Source organism: Mustelus asterias, unplaced genomic scaffold (assembly GCF_964213995.1).
Source record: "Mustelus asterias unplaced genomic scaffold, sMusAst1.hap1.1 HAP1_SCAFFOLD_379, whole genome shotgun sequence".
Lineage (NCBI taxonomy): Eukaryota > Metazoa > Chordata > Chondrichthyes > Carcharhiniformes > Triakidae > Mustelus > Mustelus asterias.
The window spans coordinates 362571-384281 of NW_027590335.1; the positions used below are offsets into that span (position 1 = coordinate 362571).

Below are 21711 nucleotides of genomic sequence, written 5' to 3' on the forward strand. Positions count from 1 at the left end.
TCTGAGCCCCTTCCTCAGGTGAGTGGGAATTCTGTTCACAAACAGAACTTATAAGACACAGACTCAATTTACATGAATAATGGTTGGAATGCGAATACCCACAACCAATCCAGTCTCCAAGAAACAAAACAATGGGAGTGGAGAGAGCATCAAGACAGGCCAAAAAGATGTGTATTGTCTCCAGACAAGACAGCCAGTGAAACTCTGCAGGTCCACGCAACTGTGGGAGTTACAAATAGTGTGACATAAATTCTGATTCTAGGATCGCATGATAAAGACTCAGGAGGAAAAAAGCAGAAATATTTATGTGAAATAGTGTGACATAAACCCAATATCCCGGTTGAGGCCGTCCTTGTGTGTGCGGAACCTGGCTATCAGTTTCTGCTCCGCGACTCTGCGCTGTCGTGTGTCGCGAAGGCCGCCTTGGAGAACGCTTACCCGAATATCAGAGGCCGAATGCCCGTGACTTATTCTGCAGGCAAGCCAGTTCTGGATCCACAAGGCAACAGCCCCTTGGATCCCATGCCCTCTCACTTTCTCAAGAAGTCTTGCATGGGGGACCTTATCGAACGCCTTGCTGAAGTCCATATAGACCACATCCACCGCTCTTCCTTCGTCAATGTGTTTGGTCACATTTTCAAAGAACTCAACCAGGCTCGTAAGGCACGACCTGCCCTTGACAAAGCCGTGCTGACTACTTTTGATCATACTAAACTTCTCTAGATGATCATAAATCCTGTCTCTCAGGATCCTCTCCATCAACTTACCAACCACTGAGGTTAGACTCACCGGTCGGTAATTTCCCGGGCTGTCCCTGTTCCCTTTCTTGAATATAGGGACCACATCTGCAATCCTCCGGAACCTCTCCCGTCTCCATCGATGATGCAAAGATCATCGCCAAAGGCTCCGCAATCTCCTCCCTCGCCTCCCACAGTAACCTGGGGTACATCCCATCCGGTCCCGGCGACTTACCAACCTTGATGCCATTCAATAGTTCCAACACATCCTCTTTCTTTACGTCCACATGCTCGATCCTTTCTGTCCACCGCAAACCAGCAGTACAACCACCCAGATCCCTTTCCACCGTGAATACCGAGGTAAAGTATTCATTAAGCAGCTCCGCCATTTCTAACGGTTCCGCACAAACTTTTCTCCCTTCACCTTTTAAGGGTCCTATGCCTTCACATCTCATCCTTTTACTCTTGACATATTTGTAGAAAGCCTTGGGATTCTCCTTAATCTTACCCGCCAAGGCCTTCTCATGACCCCTTCTCGCTCTCCTAATTTCCTTCTTAAGCTCCTTCCTACATCCCGTATACTCCTCTAAATCCTTAACACCTCCTAGCTCTCTGAACCTTCTGTACGCCTCTCTTTTCTTATTCACCAGGTTCATCACAACCTTCGTGCACCACGGTTCCCGTACCCTACCAACACCCCCCTGTCTCATCGGAACGTTGTCATGCAGAGCTCCAGACAAACATTCCTTGAAAATCCTCCACTTTCCTTCGGTACTTTTCCCCAAGAATGCCTCCTTCCAATTTACCCGTCTAATTTCCTCCCTGATGACACTGTATTTCCCTTTACTCCAGAGAAACACTTTCCTAGCCTGCCTGATCCTATCTCTTTCCAATGCTATCGTGAAGGAGATAGAATTATGATCGCTATCCCCAAGATGCTCACCCACCGAGAGATCCTCCACCTGTCCAGGTTCATTAGCCAGCACCAGATCAAGTACAGCCTCTCCTCTAGTAGGCTTATCCACATACTGTGTCAGGAAACTCTCCTGGACACACCTAACAAACTCCTCTCCATCCAAACCCCTAGCCCTAGGGATATTCCAATCTATGTTTGGGAAATTAAAATCTCCCATCACGACAACTCTGTTATTCCTACATCTCTCCAGGATCTGTTCCCCCATCTGCTCCTCAACATCTCTGTTACTATTGGGCGGCCTATAGAAAACACCCAGCAAAGTTACCGACCCCTTCCTGTTCCTAACCTCCACCCACAGAGACTCCGTAGTCAATCCCTCCACGGCGTCCACCTTCTCTACAGCCGTGACACTATCCCTGATCAACAGTGCCACTCCCCCCCCTCTCTTGCCTCCCTCCCTGTCCTTCCTGAAACATCTAAAACCCGGCACCTGAAGCACCCAGTCCTGTCCCTGAGACATCCAAGTCTCCGTAATGGCCACCACATCACAATTCGAAGCAGCAATCCACGCTCTAAGCTCATCCACTTTATTCACTACACTCCTGGCATTAAAATAGACACATCTCAGACCTTCAGCCTGAGCACTTCCCTTCTCCATCACTCGTCTAACCTCCCTCTTACCCTGTTTACATTCCTTATCTATTTGCGAGCTAACCTCCTCGCTCTCAGTCCCCTCATTTCGATTCCCTCCCCCCAACCTTTCTAGTTTAAAGTCTCTCCAGTAGCCTTAGCCAACCTTCCCGCCAGGATATTGGTCCCCCTGGGATTCAAGTGCCACCCGTCTTTTTTAAACAGGTCACACCTGCCCCTAAAGAGGTCCCAATGATCCAAGTACCCAAATACTTGTCCCTTGCTCCAGTCCCTCAGCCACGCATTCATTCTCCACCGATTCCTGTTCTCACTCTCCCACGGCACAGGCAGCAATCCCGAGATTACTACCTTTGCATTCCTCTTTCTCAGCTGTCTACCTAACTCCCTATATTCTCTTTTCATGACCCCTTCCCTCTTCCTACCTATGTCAGCAGTACCTATATGCATCACGACCTTCGGCTCCTCTCCCTCCCCCTTCAGGATTTCTGGGACTCGACCAGAGACATCCCGGACCCCTGCACCAGGGAGACAAACCACCATCCGAGAGTCCCGTCTGTGTCCGCAAAAACGCCTATCTGACCCCCTCACCGTAGAGTCCCCAATTAGCACTACCCTCCTTTCCTTACCCTTTTGCACTACTGGGCCAGGCTCAGCTCCAGAGACACTGCCACCGCTGCTTCCCCCAGGTGGGCTGTCCACCCCAGTAGTACTCAGACAGGAGTACTTATTATTAAGGGGCACATCCACCGGGGTGCTCACCATCAACTGAGCTTTCTCCTTCCTCACTGTTACCCAGTTACCCTCCTCCCGTGGTCCCGGTGTGACCACCTGCTGATAGCTCCTGTCAATGACCTCCTCACTATCCCTAACCCGGCGAAGGTCCTCGAGCTGCAATTCCAGTTCCCTAACATGGTCCCTTAGGAACCGCAGCTCAACACACCCAGCACAGATATGGTCGTCCGGGAGGCTAGGAGCCTCCAGGACCTCCCACATCCTGCATTGGGAACAACATACTGGCCTCACACTCATAATTGCCCCTTTAAACACACAGGGAAAAAAAAAGTGAATGAAAATTTTAAACTTACCTTTCCTCCTCCTGTTTTCTCCAAAGCCCTGCTCTCACTGGGTCTTTTTTTTAAGGTTAGAGGAGGAGGGAGGGTGGGATACTCTACAAGTGTAGAGTATCGGGATTCCTCTCTGTTCCAATTTATTGGGGAAAAAAAAATCTCTCTCTCCCAGACCTCCCTGCGCGACCACTTCCGGGTTTAGATATTTTTAAAGAAAAAACCCGCGAAAAAGTAAGTTAAAAATAACAGCGCTTACCCGCAGCACTCCTCTCGCGAATCTCTCCCTCTCTGCTGCACTTCCAAGACGCAATGAGGCCGATTCACTGAGGTGAGTAACTTTTAAAAAAAAAAATCTCTCTCTCCCAGACCTCCCTGCGCGACCACTTCCGGGTTTAGATATTTTTAAAGAAAAAACCCGCGAAAAAGTAAGTTAAAAATAACAGCGCTTACCCGCAGCACTCCTCTCGCGAATCTCTCCCTCTCTGCTGTACTTCCAAGACGCAATGAGGCCGATTCACTGAGGTGAATCGGCCTCACAAAAGAACGTGAGTGGAGAGAGCATCAAGACAGGCTAAAAAGATGTGTATTGTCTCCAGACAAGACAGCCAGTGAAACTCTGTGGGGGTTACAAATAGTGTGACATGAACCCAATATCCCGGTTGAGGCCGTCCTCGTGTGTGCGGAACTTGGCTATCAGTTTCTGCTCAGCGACTCTGCGCTGTCGTGTGTCGCGAAGGCCGCCTTGGAGAACGCTTACCCGAAGATCAGAGGCTGAATGCCCGTGACCGCTGAAGTGCTCCCCAACAGGAAGAGAACAGTCTTGCCTGGTGATTGTCGAGCGGTGTTCATTCATCCGTTGTCGCAGACGCTGCATGGCTTTTGCTACCAAATAAACCTGTTGGCCTTTAACCTGGTGTTGTTAAACTTCTTACTATGTCAGTGGTACCAGTATGCACCACGACCTCTGCCTCCTCTCCCTCCCACTTCGGAATTTCATTCCAGATCCTTCACCCTGCCCCCCCCCCCCCGCCCACCCCCCCATCCACCCCACACTCTCAGACAGAACATTCCAGATCCTTCACCCTGCCTCCCCCAGACAGAACATTCCAGATCCTTCACCCTGCCTCCCCCAGACAGAACATTCCAGATCCTTCACCCTGTCTCCCCCAGACAGAACATTCCAGATCCTTCACCCTGCCCCCCCGCCCACCCCCCCATCCACCCCACACTCTCAGACAGAACATTCCAGATCCTTCACCCTGCCTCCCCCATTGCTTTAAGCAATCATCTTCAATCGATGTTCTCTGGTTCTCGATGCTTCCACCAATGGGAGAGTTTCTCTGCCTCCACTCTGTCCTGACCCTTCATTCGAACGCTTTTGGTCAAATCTCTCAATATTTTCTTCTGCAAGTAAAGCGAACCCGACTCCTCCAGTCTGTCTAAATAAGTGAAGTTCCTGATCCCTGGGACCCCTGCTTTTTTCCAAAATTCCCTGGATTCGGGAAAGGTTCCATTCGATTGGACACAGCCAATGTAACTCCTTAATTTGAAAAAGGAGGGAGACAGAAAGCAGGAAAGTCCAGGCTGGTTCGCTGAGTGTCTGCCCGAGGGAAAATGTCAGAATTATTATTAAAGGCTGCTTAATACAATAAGAACCCATGGTGTTGGGGGTAGTATATTAGCATGGATAGAGGATTGGTTAACTGATAGAGGACAGAGAGTTGGGATAAGAGGCATTTTCAGGATGGCAACCTGTAACTCGCAGAGTGCCACAGAGATCAGTGCTGGGGCCACAATTATTTACAATATATATTAATGACCGTGACAAGGGAAGTGAATGGACTATTGCCAAGTTTGTGATAACACAAATAGGTGGGAAGGCAAGTGGTGAGGGTGATAGAGAGTCTACAGAGGGATATAGACATTTGATTTGATTTATTATTGTCACATGTATTAGCATATAGTGAAAAGTATTGTTTCTTGCGCGCTACACAAAGCATACATCCATAGCAAAGGAAAGGAGAGAGTGCAGAATGTAGTGTTACAGTCATAGCTAGGGGGTAGAGAAAGATCAACTTAATGCAAGGTCCATTCAAAAGTCTGATGGCAGCAGGGAAGAAGCTGTTCGAGTTGGTTGGTACGTGACCTCAGACCTTTCCTGACGGGAGAAGGTGGAAGAGAGAATGTCCGGGTGCGTGGAGTCCTTAATTATGCTGTCTGCTTTGCCGAGGCAGCAGGAAGACAGAGTCAATGGATGGGAGGCTGGTTTGAGTGATGGATTGGGCTACATTCACAACCTTTTGTAGTTCCTTGCTGTCTTGGGCAGAGCAGGAGCCATACCAAGCTGTGATACAACCAGAAAGAATGCTTTCTATGGTGCATCTGTAAAAGTTGGTGAGAGTCGTAGCTGACATGCCAAATTTCCTTAGTCTTCTGAGAAAGTAGAGGTGTTGGTGGGCTTTCTTAACTATAGTGTCAGCATGGGGGGGACCAGGACAGGTTGGTGATCTGGACACCTAAAAACCTGAAGCTCTCGACCCTTTCTACTTCATCCCCGTTGATGTAGACAGGGGCATGTCCTCCTTTACGCTTCCTGAAGTCGATGACAATCTCCTTCATTTTGTTGACATTGAGGGAGAGATTATTGTTGCTTCACCAGTTCACCAGATTCTCTATCTCATCCCTGTACTCTGTCTCATCATTGTTTGAGATCCAACCCACTACGATGGTGTCATCAGCAAACTTGTAAATCAAATTGGAGGGGAATTTGGCCGCAGTCATAGGTGTATAAAGAGTATAGTAGGGGGCTGAGAACACAGCCTTGTGGGGCACTGGTGTTGAGGATGATCGTGGAGGAGGGGTTGTTGCCTATCCTTACTGATTGTGGTCTGTGAGTTAGGAAGTTGGCAGATTGCTGCATAAGGTTAAATCTCACGGTATCCAGGATGAGGTATCTAAATGGATACAAAATTGGCTTCTGTCGTGGTTGTAGAGAGTTGTTTTTCAAACTGGATCAGGGATCAGTGCTGGGTCACTGTTATTTGTCATTTATATTAATGATTTGGATGAGAATATAGGGGGCATGGTTAGTAAGTTTGCAGATGATACTAAGATTGGTGGCACAGTGGACAGTGAAGAAAGTTATCTCCAATTGCAACGGGATCTTGATCAATTGGGCCAGTGGGCTGACGAATGGCAGATGGAGTTTAATTTAGACAAATGCGAGGTGATGTATTTTGGTAGATTGAACCAGGGCAGGACTTACTCAGTTAATGGTAACGCGTTGGGGAGAGTTACAGAACAAAGAGATCTAGGGGTACATGTTCATAGCTCCTTGAAAGTGGAGTCACAGGTGGACAGAGTGGTGAAGAAGGCATTCGGCATGCTTGGTTTCATCGGTCAGAACATTGAATACAGGAGTTGGGACGTCTTGTTGAAGTTGAACAAGACATTGGTCAGGCCACACTTGGAATACTGTGTGCAATTCTGGTCACCCTATTATAGAAAGGATATTATTAAACTAGAAAGAGTGCAGAAGAGATTTACTAGAATGCTACCGGGACTTGATGGATTGAGTTATAAGGAGAGGCTGGAGAGACTGGGACTTTTTTCTCTGGAGCGTCGGAGGCTATGGGGTGACCTTATAGAGGTCTATAAAATAATGAGGGGCACAGATCAGCGAGATAGTCAATATCTTTTCCCAAAGGTAGGAGAGTCTAAAACTAGAGGGCATAGGTTTAAGGTGAGAGAGGAGAGATACAAAAGTGTCCAGAGGGGCAATTTTTTCACAGAGGGTGGTGAGTGTCTGGAATAAGCTGCCAGAGGTAGTAGTAGAGGCGGGTACAATTTTATCTTTTAAAAAGCATTTCGATAGTTACGTGGGTAACTTACACTTTGGAAGGAGTAACAGGAATACAGAGTACTGGGCTAATGGTAAGATACTTGGTAGTGTGGATGAACAGAGGGATCTGGGTGTCCATGTGCATAGATCCCTGAAAGTTGGCACCCAGGTTGATAGGGTTGTTAAGAAGGCGTACGGTGTGTTAGATTTTATTGGTAGAGGGATTGAGTTTCAGAGCCAGGAGGTCATGCTGCAACTGTACAAAACTCTGGTGCGGCCGCATTTGGAGTATTGCGTACAGTTCTGGTCGCCGTATTATAGGAAAGATGTGGAAGTGTTGGAAAGGGTGCAGAGGAGATTTACCAGGATGTCGCCTGGTATGGTGGGAAAATCGTGTGAGGAAAGGCTGAGGAGCTTGAGGTTGTTTTCGTTAGAGAGAAGAAGGTTAAGAGGTGACTTAATAGAGGCATACAAGATGATCAGAGGATTAGATAGGGTGGATAGTGAGAGCCTTTTTCCTCGGATGGTGTTGGCTAGCACGAGGGGACATAGCTTTAAATTGAGGGGTGAGAGATATAGGACAGATGTTAGAGGTAGGTTCTATACTCAGAGAGTAGTAAGGGCGTGGAATGCCCTGCCTGCAGCAGTGGTGGACTCGTCAACGTTGAGAGCGTTCAAGTGGTTATTGGATAAACATATGGATGATATTGGAATAGTGTAGATTAGAGGGGCTTTAGATTGGTTCCACTGGTCGGCGCAACATCGAGGGCCGAAGGGCCTGTACTGCGCTGTAATGTTCTATGTTCTATGGGTACGATGGGTATAGAGGGATATGGGCCAAATGCGGGCAATTGGGATCAGCTTAAAAAAGAAAGGGTGGCATGGACAAGTTGGGCCGAAGGGCCTGTTTCCACGCTGTAAACCTCTATGACTCGTAAGTTCAGGATCCAGTCGCAGAGGGAGGTGCCCAGGCCCAGGCCACGGAGTTTGGAGATGAGTTTCGTGGGAATAATAGTGTTGAAGGCTGAGCTGCAGTCAATAAATAGGAGTCTGATATAGGTGTCCTTGTTATGTAGGTGTTCCAGGGTTGAGTGCAGGGCCAGGGAGATGGCGTCTGCTGTGGACCTGTTGCGGCGGTAAGCAAACTAGTGGATCCAGGCAATCTGAGAGGCCGGAATTGATTTGTGCCATGGCTAACCTTTCGAAGCACTTCATAATGATGGATGTCAGAGCCACCGGCCGATAGTCATTAAGGCACGCTGCTTGGTTTTTCTTAGGTACCGGGATGATGGTCGTCTTCTTGAAGCAGATAGGGACCTCAGATTGTTGTAAAGAGAGGTTGAAGATGTCTGTGAATACCCCCGCCAACTGATCCACGCAGGATCTGAGTACTCGTCCGGGTACCCCATCCGGGCCAGTCACCTTCCGTGGGTTGACCTTCGAGAAAGCTGCTCTGACATCTGCAACGGTGACCCCAGATACAGGTTCATCCAGGGCTTCCAGGGTGGAGGGCGTGCTCTCGCTGACCTCTTGCTCAAAACGGGCGTAGAATGGATTGAGTTCATCAGGGAGGGGTGCGTTGGAGCCGGCGATTTTACATGCCTTCATCTTGTAGCTTGTTATATCTTGCAGACAGGTTAGGTGAGTGGGCAAAAACTTGGCAGATGGAAGATAATGTAGGGAAATGTGAAGTTAGTCACTTTGGTCGGAAGGATAAAGGAGCTGGATATGATTTAAATGGAGAAAGGCTGCAGAAAGCTGCAGCACAGAGGGACTGGGGGGGGAGGGGGTCCTCATGCATAAATCACAGAAAGCTCGCGTGCAGCTTCAGCAGGGAATAGGGAAATGGAATGCATGAGGGGGGATTCGATTGCCCACTCCTTGTTATTGCTGTAATTTAAGGTGTGGTTTTGGGCTGAAGTCTAATTTTGCTTTGTGTCCTGGCACAATTCAAACCTGGTACAAACACAGCAAACGCTGTCACACTCAGCAGGTCTGGCAGCATCTGTGGAGGGGGGAAATCGAGTCTTGATGACTCTTGTTCAGAACACCCGTTACGCTGTCTGTGTGACCTTCACACCAAGCCCCTGGCGACCCTGTCAATACCTCCTGTAGCTGGGATATTGCTGCAGTGTTGTGCAGGTCCGCTGTGTCTCTGTCCCTCCCCGCCTGTCCACTAGAGACTGACCATTCTCCCATTCTCACTCTCAGATACACCGGGACGAGGCACAGAAGAAGCAGCGACAACAGAAAGAGCGACTGAAGGAGTTTAAACAAAACCAGAGGACGCGAGTACAACAAGGCAGCAAGCCATACTTCCTGAAAAAATGTAAGTCGGACTGTTTGTAATATATATAAATCATTTGGAGGAGAATGTAACTGGATTGATTAGTAAGTTTGCGGATGACACAAAGGTTGGTGGATTTGCGGATAGCGATGACCATCAGAGGATACAGCAGGATATAGATCAGTTGGAGACTCAGATGGAGTTTAATCCGGACAAATGTGAGGTAATGCATTTTGGAAGGTCTAATAAATATAGGAAACATACAGTAAATGGCAGAACCCTTAAGAGTATTGATAGGCAGAGGGAACTGGGTGTACGGGTACACAGGTCACTGAAAGTGGCAATGCAGGTGGAGAAGTTAGTCAAGAAGGCATACGGCATGCTTGCCTTCATCGGCCGGGGCATTGAGTTTGAAAATTGGCAAGTCATGTTGCAGCTTTATAGAACCTTAGTGAGGCCGCACTTGGAATATAGTGTTCAATTCTGGTCGCCACACTACCAGAAGGATGTGGAGGCTTTGGAGAGGGTACAGAAAAGATTTACCAGGATGTTGCCTGGTATGGAGGGCATCAGCAATGAGGAGAGGTTGGAGAAACTTGGTTTGTTCTCACTGGAGCGACGGAGGTTGAGGGGAGACCTGATAGGAGTCTACAAGATTATGAGAGGCATGGACAGAGTGGATAGTCAGAAACTTTTTCCCACGGTGGAAGAGTCTATTCCTGGGGGGCACAGGTTTAAGGTGCGAGAGGCAAGGTTTAAAGGAGATGTACGAGGCAGATTTTTTACACAGAGGGTGGTGGATGCCTGGAACTCGTGCCGGGGGAGGTAGTGGAAGCGGATAAGGTAGTGAATTTTAAGGGCGTCTTGACAAATACATGAATAGGATGGGAATAGAGGGATATGGTCCCCGGAAGGGTAGGGGGTTTTAGTTAAGTCGGGCAGCATGGTCGGTGCAGGCTTGGAGGGGCCGAAGGGCCTGTTCCTGTGCTGTAATTTTCTTTGTTCTTAAACATCCAGAATGTGAGAATGATCTCTCAGCAGAATATACACACTGACTCTCACTGGGGTACGGGTCCCACACACACTGACTCTCACTGGGGTACGGGTCCCACACACACTGACTCTCACTGGGGTACGGGTCCCACACACACTGACTCTCACTGGGGTACGGGTCCCACACACACTGACTCTCACTGGGGTACGGGTCCCACACACACTGACTCTCACTGGGGTACGGGTCCCACACACACTGACTCTCACTGGGGTACAGGTCCCACACACACTGACTCTCACTGGGGTACGGGTCCCACACACACTGACTCTCACTGGGGTACGGGTTCCACACACACTGACTCTCACTGGGGTACGGGTCTCCCACACATACTGACTCTCACTGGGGCACGGGTTCCACACACACTGACTCTCACTGGGGTACGGGTCCCACACACACTGACTCTCACTGGGGTACAGGTCCCACACACACTGACTCTCACTGGGGTACGGGTCCCACACACACTGACTCTCACTGGGGTACGGGTCCCACACACACTGACTCTCACTGGGGTACAGGTCCCACACACACTGACTCTCACTGGGGTACGGGTTCCACACACACTGACTCTCACTGGGGTACGGGTTCCACACACACCGACTCTCACTGGGGTACGGGTTCCACACACACCGACTCTCACTGGGGTACGGGTCCCACACACACTGACTCTCACTGGGGTACGGGTCCCACACACACTGACTCTCACTGGGGTACGGGTTCCACACACACTGACTCTCACTGGGGTACGGGTTCCACACACACCGACTCTCACTGGGGTACGGGTTCCACACACACCGACTCTCACTGGGGTACGGGTCCCACACACACACTGACTCTCACTGGGGTACGGGTCCCACACACACTGACTCTCACTGGGGTACGGATTCCACACACACTGACTCTCACTGGGGTACGGGTTCCACACACACCGACTCTCACTGGGGTACGGATTCCACACACACTGACTCTCACTGGGGTACGGGTCCCACACACACTGACTCTCACTGGGGTACGGATTCCACACACACTGACTCTCACTGGGGAACGGGTCCCACACACACTGACTCTCACTGGGGTACGGGTTCCACACACACTGACTCTCACTGGGTACGGGTTCCACACACACTGACTCTCACTGGGGTACGGGTTCCACACACACTGACTCTCACTGGGGTACGGGTTCCACACACACTGACTCTCACTGGGGTACGGGTTCCACACACACCGACTCTCACTGGGGTACGGGTCCCACACACACTGACTCTCACTGGGGTACGGGTCCCACACACTGACTCTCACTGGGGTACGGATTCCACACACACTGACTCTCACTGGGGTACGGGTCCCACACACACACTGACTCTCACTGGGGTACGGGTCACACACACTGACTCTCACTGGGGTACGGGTCTCCCACACATACTGACTCTCACTGGAGTACGGGTCCCACACACTGACTCTCACTGGGGTACGGGTTCCACACACACTGACTCTCACTGGGGTACGGGTCCCACACACACTGACTCTCACTGGGGTACGGGTCTCCCACACATACTGACTCTCACTGGAGTACGGGTCCCACACACACTGACTCTCACTGGGGTACGGGTCCCACACACACTGACTCTCACTGGGGTACGGGTCCCACACACACTGACTCTCACTGGGGTACGGGTCCCACACACACTGACTCTCACTGGGGAACGGGTTCCACACACACTGACTCTCACTGGGGTACTGGTCCCACACACACTGACTCTCACTGGGGTACGGGTCCCACACACACTGACTCTCACTGGGGTACGGGTCCCACACACACTGACCCTCAGTGGGGTACGGGTCCCACACACACTGACTCTCACTGGGGTACGGGTTTCACACACACTGACTCTCACTGGGGTACGGGTCCCACACACACTGACTCTCACTGGGGTACGGGTTTCACACACACTGACTCTCACTGGGGTACGGGTTCCACACACACTGACTCTCACTGGGGTACGGGTCCAACACACACTGACTCTCACTGGGGTACGGGTTCCACACACACTGACTCTCACTGGGGTACGGGTTCCACACACACTGACTCTCACTGGGGTATGGGTTCCACACACACTGACTCTCACTGGGGTACGGATTCCACACACACTGACTCTCACTGGGGTACGGGTCCCACACACACACTGACTCTCACTGGGGTACGGGTCCCACACACACTGACTCACTGGGGTACGGGTCCCACACACACTGACTCTCACTGGGGTACGGGTCTCTCACACACTGACTCTCACTGGGGTACGGGTTCCACACACACTGACTCTCACTGGGGTACGGGTCCCACACACACTGACTCTCACTGGGGTACGGGTTCCACACACACCGACTCTCACTGGGGTACGGGTCCCACACACACTGGCTCTCACTGGGGTACGGGTCCCACACACACTGACTCTCACTGGGGTACAGGTCCCACACACACTGACTCTCACTGGGGTACGGGTCCCACACACTGACTCTCACTGGGGTACAGGTTCCACACACACTGACTCTCACTGGGGTACGGGTTCCACACACACTGACTCTCACTGGGGTACGGGTTCCACACACACCGACTCTCACTGGGGTACGGGTTCCACACACACCGACTCTCACTGGGGTACGGGTCCCACACACACACTGACTCTCACTGGGGTACGGGTCCCACACACACACACTCTCACTGGGGTACGGATTCCACACACACTGACTCTCACTGGGGTACGGGTTCCACACACACCGACTCTCACTGGGGTACGAATTCCACACACACTGACTCTCACTGGGGTACGGGTCCCACACACACTGACTCTCACTGGGGTACGGATTCCACACACACTGACTCTCACTGGGGAACGGGTCCCACACACACTGACTCTCACTGGGGTACGGGTTCCACACACACTGACTCTCACTGGGTACGGGTTCCACACACACTGACTCTCACTGGGGTACGGGTTCCACACACACTGACTCTCACTGGGGTACGGGTTCCACACACACTGACTCTCACTGGGGTACGGGTTCCACACACACTGACTCTCACTGGGGTACGGGTTCCACACACACCGACTCTCACTGGGGTACGGGTCCCACACACACTGACTCTCACTGGGGTATGGGTCCCACACACTGACTCTCACTGGGGTACGGATTCCACACACACTGACTCTCACTGGGGTACGGGTTCCACACACACCGACTCTCACTGGGGTACGGGTCCCACACACACACTGACTCTCACTGGGGTACGGGTCACACACACTGACTCTCACTGGGGTACGGGTCTCTCACACACTGACTCTCACTGGGGTACGGGTTCCACACACACTGACTCTCACTGGGGTACGGGTCCCACACACACTGACTCTCACTGGGGTACGGGTCACTCTCACTGGGGTACGGGTCACACACACTGACTCTCACTGGGGTACGGGTCACACACACTGACTCTCACTAGGGTACGGGTCACACACACTGACTCTCACTGGGGTACGGGTCACACACACTGACTCTCACTGGGGTACGGGTCCCACACACTGACTCTCACTGGGGTACGGGTCCCACACACTGACTCTCACTGGGGTACGGGTCACACACACTGACTCTCACTGGGATACGGGTCTCCCACACACACTGACTCTCACTGGGGTACGGGTCCCACACACACTGACTCTCACTGGGGTACGGGTCACACACACTGACTCTCACTGGGGTATGGGTCCCACACACACTGACTCTCACTGGTGTACGGGTCCCACACACACTGACTCTCACTGGGGTACGGGTCAACACACTGACTCTCACTGGGGTACGGGTCACACACACTGACTCTCACTGGGGTACGGGTCCCACACACACTGACTCTCACTGGGGTACGGGTCACACACACTGACTCTCACTGGGGTATGGGTCCCACACACACTGACTCTCACTGGTGTACGGGTCCCACACACACTGACTCTCACTGGGGTACGGGTCACACACACTGACTCTCACTGGGGTACGGGTCCCACACACTGACTCTCACTGGGGTACGGGTCCCACACACACTGACTCTCACTGGGGTACGGGTTCCACACACACTGACTCTCACTGGGGTACGGGTCTCCCACACACACTGACTCTCACTGGGGTACGGGTCCCACACACACTGACTCTCACTGGGGTACGGGTCACACACACTGACTCTCACTGGGGTCTGGGTCCCACACACACTGACTCTCACTGGTGTACGGGTCCCACACACACTGACTCTCACTGGGGTACGGGTCCCACACACACTGACTCTCACTGGGGTACGGGTCCCACACATACTGACTCTCACTGGAGTACGGGTCCCACACACACTGACTCTCACTGGGGTACAGGTCCCACACACACTGACTCTCACTGGGGTACGGGTCCCACACACACTGACTCTCACTGGGGTACGGGTCCCACACACACTGACTCTCACTGGGGTACGGGTCCCACACACACTGACTCTCACTGGGGTACGGGTCCCACACACACTGACTCTCACTGGGGTACGGGTCCCACACACACTGACTCTCACTGGGGTACGGGTCCCACACACACTGACTCTCACTGGGGTACGGGTTCCACACACACTGACTCTCACTGGGGTACGGATTCCACACACACTGACTCTCACTGGGGTACGGGTCACACACACACTGACTCTCACTGGGGTACGGGTTCCACACACACTGACTCTCACTGGGGTACGGGTTCCACACACACTGACTCTCACTGGGGTACGGGTTCCACACACACTGACTCTCACTGGGGTACGGGTCCCACACACACACTGACTCTCACTGGGGTACGGGTCCCACACACACTGACTCACTGGGGTACGGGTCCCACACACACTGACTCTCACTGGGGTACGGGTCTCTCACACACTGTCTCTCACTGGGGTACGGGTTCCACACACACTGACTCTCACTGGGGTACGGGTCCCACACACACTGACTCTCACTGGGGTACGGGTCCCACACACACTGACTCTCACTGGGGTACGGGTCACTCTCACTGGGGTACGGGTCACACACATTGACTCTCACTGGGGTACGGGTCACACACACTGACTCTCACTGGGGTACGGGTTCCACACACACTGACTCTCACTGGGGTACGGGTCCCACACACTGACTCTCACTGGGGTACGGGTCACACACACACTGACTCTCACTGGGGTACGGGTCACACACACTGACTCTCACTGGGGTACGGGTCCCACACACACTGACTCTCACTGGGGTACGGGTTCCACACACACTGACTCTCACTGGGGTACGGGTCCCACACACACTGACTCTCACTGGGGTACGGGTCCCACACACACTGACTCTCACTGGGGTACGGGTCCCACACACACTGACTCTCACTGGGGTACGGGTCCCACACACACTGACTCTCACTGGGGTACGGGTCCCACACACACTGACTCTCACTGGGGTACGGGTCCCACACACACTGACTCTCACTGGGGTACGGGTCCCACACACACTGACTCTCACTGGAGTACGGGTCCCACACACACTGACTCTCACTGGGGTACGGGTCCCACACACACTGACTCTCACTGGGGTACGGGTCACACACACTGACTCTCACTGGGGTACAGGTCCCACACACACTGACTCTCACTGGAGTACGGGTCCCACACACACTGACTCTCACTGGGGTACGGGTCACACACACTGACTCTCACTGGGGTATGGGTCTCCCACACACTGACTCTCACTGGTGTACGGGTCCCACACACACTGACTCTCACTGGGGTACGGGTCCCACACACACTGACTCTCACTGGGGTACGGGTCCCACACACACTGACTCCCACTGGGGTACGGGTCCCACACACACTGACTCTCACTGGGGTACGGGTCCCACACACACTGACTCTCACTGGGGTACAGGTCCCACACACACTGACTCTCACTGGGGTACGGGTCCCACACACACTGACTCTCACTGGGGTACGGGTCTCCCACACATACTGACTCTCACTGGAGTACGGGTCCCACACACACTGACTCTCACTGAGGTACGGGTCCCACACACACTGACTCTCACTGGGGTACGGGTCCCACACACACTGACTCTCACTGGGGTACGGGTTCCACACACACTGACTCTCACTGGGGTACGGGTTCCACACACACTGACTCTCACTGGGGTATGGGTTCCACACACACTGACTCTCACTGGGGTACGGATTCCACACACACTGACTCTCACTGGGGTACGGGTTCCACACACACCGACTCTCACTGGGGTACGGGTCCCACACACACACTGACTCTCACTGGGGTACGGGTCCCACACACACTGACTCTCACTGGGGTACGGGTCCCACACACACTGACTCTCACTGGGGTACGGGTTCCACACACACTGACTCTCACTGGGGTACGGGTCCCACACACACTGACTCTCACTGGGGTACGGGTCCCACACACACTGACTCTCACTGGGGTACGGGTTCCACACACACTGACTCTCACTGGGGTACGGGTTCCACACACACTGACTCTCACTGGGGTACGGGTCCCACACACACTGACTCTCACTGGGGTACGGGTTCCACACACACTGACTCTCACTGGGGTACGGATTCCACACACACTGACTCTCACTGGGGTACGGGTCCCACACACACACTGACTCTCACTGGGGTACGGGTCCCACACACACTGACTCTCACTGGGGTACGGGTCACTCTCACTGGGGTACGGGTCACACACACTGACTCTCACTGGGGTACGGGTCACACACACACTGACTCTCACTGGGGTACGGGTCCCACACACACTGACTCTCACTGGGGTACGGGTCTCCCACACACACTGACTCTCACTGGGGTACGGGTCCCACACACACTGACTCTCACTGGGGTACGGGTCCCACACACACTGACTCTCACTGGGGTACGGGTTTCACACACACTGACTCTCACTGGGGTACGGGTTTCACACACACTGACTCTCACTGGGGTACGGGTCCCACACACACTGACTCTCACTGGGGTACGGGTCCCACACACACTGACTCTCACTGGGGTACGGGTCCCACACACACTGACTCTCACTGGGGTACGGGTCCCACACACACACTGACTCTCACTGGGGTACTGGTCCCACACACACTGACTCTCACTGGGGTACGGGTCCCACACACACTGACTCTCACTGGGGTACGGGTCCCACACACACTGACTCTCACTGGGGTACGGGTCTCCCACACATACTGACTCTCACTGGGGTACGGGTCCCACACACACTGACTCTCACTGGGGTACGGGTCCCACACACACTGACTCTCACTGGGGTACGGGTCCCACACACACTGACTCTCACTGGGGTACGGGTCCCACACACACACTGACTCTCACTGGGGTACGGGTCCCACACACACTGACTCTCACTGGGGTACGGGTCTCTCACACACTGACTCTCACTGGGGTACGGGTCCCACACACACTGACTCTCACTGGGGTACGGGTCACTCTCACTGGGGTACGGGTCACACACACTGACTCTCACTGGGGTACGGGTCCCACACACACTGACTCTCACTGGGGTACGGGTCACACACACTGACTCTCACTGGGGTACGGGTCACACACACTGACTCTCACTGGGGTACGGGTCACACACACTGACTCTCACTAGGGTACGGGTCCCACACACACTGACTCTCACTGGGGTACGGGTCACACACACTGACTCTCACTGGGGTACGGGTTCCACACACACTGACTCTCACTGGGGTACGGGTTCCACACACACTGACTCTCACTGGGGTACGGGTTCCACACATACTGACTCTCACTGGGGTCCGGGTCCCACACACACTGACTCTCACTGGGGTACGGGTTCCACACACACTGACTCTCACTGGGGTACGGGTCCCACACACACTGACTCTCACTGGGGTACGGGTCCCACACACACTGACTCTCACTGGGGTCCGGGTCCCACACACACTGACTCTCACTGGGGTACGGGTTCCACACACTGACTCTCACTGGGGTACGGGTCCCACACACACTGACTCTCACTGGGGTACGGGTCTCCCACACATACTGACTCTCACTGGGGTACGGGTCCCACACACACTGACTCTCACTGGGGTACGGGTCCCACACACACTGACTCTCACTGGGGTACGGGTTCCACACACTGACTCTCACTGGGGTACGGGTCCCACACACACTGACTCTCACTGGGGTACGGGTCCCACACACACTAACTCTCACTGGGGTACGGGTCCCACACACACTGACTCTCACTGGGGTACGGGTCTCCCACACATACTGACTCTCACTGGGGTACGGGTCCCACACACACTGACTCTCACTGGGGTACGGGTCCCACACACACTGACTCTCACTGGGGTACGGGTCCCACACACACTGACTCTCACTGGGGTACGGGTCTCACCCACACTGACTCTCACTGGGGTACAGGTCCCACACACACTGACTCTCACTGGGGTACGGGTCCCACACACACTGACTCTCACTGGGGTACGGGTCCCACACACACTGACTCTCACTGGGGTACGGGTCCCACACACACTGACTCTCACTGGGGTACGGGTCCCACACGCACTGACTCTCACTGGGGTACGGGTTCCACACACACTGACTCTCACTGGGGTACGGGTCCCACACACACTGACTCTCACTGGGGCACGGGTTCCACACACACTGACTCTCACTGGGGTACGGGTCCCACACACACTGACTCTCACTGGGGTACGGGTTCCACACACACTGACTCTCACTGGGGTACGGGTCCCACACACACTGACTCTCACTGGGGTACGGGTTCCACACACACTGACTCTCACTGGGGTACGGGTCCCACACACACTGACTCTCACTGGGGTACGGGTTCCACACACACTGACTCTCACTGGGGTACGGGTCCCACACACACTGACTCTCACTGGGGTACGGGTCCCACACACACTGACTCTCACTGGGGTACGGGTCCCACACACACTGACTCTCACTGGGGTACGGGTCCCACACACACTGACTCTCACTGGGGTACGGGTCCCACACACACTGACTCTCACTGGGGTACGGGTTCCACACACACTGACTCTCACTGGGGTACGGGTTCCACACACACTGACTCTCACTGGGGTACGGGTTCCACACACACACTGACTCTCACTGGGGTACGGGTCCCACACACACTGACTCTCACTGGGGTACGGGTTCCACACACACTGACTCTCACTGGGGTACGGGTTCCACACACACTGACTCTCACTGGGGTACGGGTCTCCCACACACTGACTCTCACTGGGGTACGGGTTCCACACACACACTGACTCTCACTGGGGTACGGGTCTCCCACACACACGCACACACACTGTTCTATAGTCTCGTTCCTGAGCCAAGTGTATTTGACTTGCTGTCTGAACTCTGCTGGTGAGGAAACTCCATGTCTGTTCCTGTTCACAGCTGAGCAGCGGAAACTGGAGCTGAAGGAGAAATACCTGGAGCTGAAGAGGAGTGGCAAGGTGGAGACATTCCTCGCTAAGAAAAGAAAAAGAAATGCCATCAAGGACCGCCGCAAACTACCCGGCAAGAAATCTCTCTGATCTGTGCTGGGATTGGACTGAAATCTCTCTGATCTGTGCTGGGATTGGACTGAAATCTCTCTGATCTGTGCTGGGATTGGACTGAAATCTCTCTGATCTGTGCTGGGATTGGACAGAAATCTCTCTGATCTGTGCTGGGATTGGACGGACATCACACTGACCTGTGCTGGGATTGGATGGGAATTAATTGAGGTGACTCTATGAGCTGTCACACCAGGACTTGGAGAATTCGGCTCCTCATTTATCTCTGATTTGTAACATCTGTAAATACTGTTTACCCCTGACGACACTCTGTGCTCGGCCGTAGGGTCTGATTGAACTCTCTTACTCTGTGCTCGGCCGTAGGGTCTGATTGAACTCTCTCACTCTGTGCTCGGCCGTAGGGCCTGATTGAACTCTCTCTGTGCTCAGCCATAGGGTCTGATTGAACTCTCTCTGTGCTCGGCCGTAGTGTCTGATTGAACTCTCACTCTCTGTGCTCGGTCATAGGGTCTGATTGAACTCTCACTCTTTGTGCTCGGCCGTAGGGTCTGATTGAACTCTGTGCTCGGCCGTAGAGTCTGATTGAACTCTCTCACTCTGTGCTCGGCCGTAGGGTCTGACACTCCGTTCTGTTTTGAAATATAATGTCAGGAATGTTGTTCCCGTTCCCATTGGTTGAATGTTTTTTCCTGAATGGGTATCTCAATATTCAATAAAAAATAACCTGGCCTTTCAGCCCCTCCTGTCCATGCGGATATTCCAGCCCCTCCTGTCCATGCGGATGTTCCAGCCCCTCCTGTCCATGCGGATGTTCCAGCCCCTCCTGTCCATGCGGATGTTCCAGCCCCTCCTGTCCATGCGGATGTTCCAGCCCCTCCTGTCCATGCGGATGTTCCAGCCCCTCCTGTCCATGCGGATGTTCCAGCCCCTCCTGTCCATGCGGATGTTCCAGCCCCTCCTGTCCATGCGGATGTTCCAGCCCCTCCTGTCCATGCGGATGTTCCAGCCCCTCCTGTCCATGCGGATGTTCCAGCCCCTCCTGTCCATGCGGATGTTCCAGCCCCTCCTGTCCATGCGGATGTTCCAGCCCCTCCTGTCCATGCGGATGTTCCAGCCCCTCCTGTCCATGCGGATGTTCCAGCCCCTCCTGTCCATGCGGATGTTCCAGCCCCTCCTGTCCATGCGGATGTTCCAGCCCCTCCTGTCCATGCGGATGTTCCAGCCCCTCCTGTCCATGCGGATGTTCCAGCCCCTCCTGTCCATGCGGATGTTCCAGCCCCTCCTGTCCATGCGGATGTTCCAGCCCCTCCTGTCCATGCGGATGTTCCAGCCCCTCCTGTCCATGCGGATGTTCCAGCCCCTCCTGTCCATGCGGATGTTCCAGCCCCTCCTGTCCATGCGGATGTTCCAGCCCCTCCTGTCCATGCGGATGTTCCAGCCCCTCCTGTCCATGCGGATGTTCCAGCCCCTCCTGTCCATGCGGATGTTCCAGCCCCTCCTGTCCATGCGG

The 21711-nt window shown here is 53.5% G+C and overlaps 1 protein-coding gene across 7 annotated transcripts in view; it reads left to right on the forward strand.

Annotated features, from left to right (window-relative positions):
• Window positions 1-20934, forward strand: part of rrp36 (ribosomal RNA processing 36) — a 58503-nt gene extending 37569 nt beyond the window's left edge. For all 7 annotated transcript variants that reach the window (XM_078204551.1, XM_078204552.1, XM_078204554.1 and 4 more), the window contains 2 exons: window positions 9424-9541; window positions 20080-20934. In XM_078204551.1, the coding sequence (XP_078060677.1) occupies window positions 9424-9541; window positions 20080-20219 (258 nt within the window). In that variant the 3' untranslated portion in view covers window positions 20220-20934. The remainder of the gene's footprint in view (window positions 1-9423; window positions 9542-20079) is intronic.
• Window positions 20935-21711: the final 777 nt, after the last annotated feature.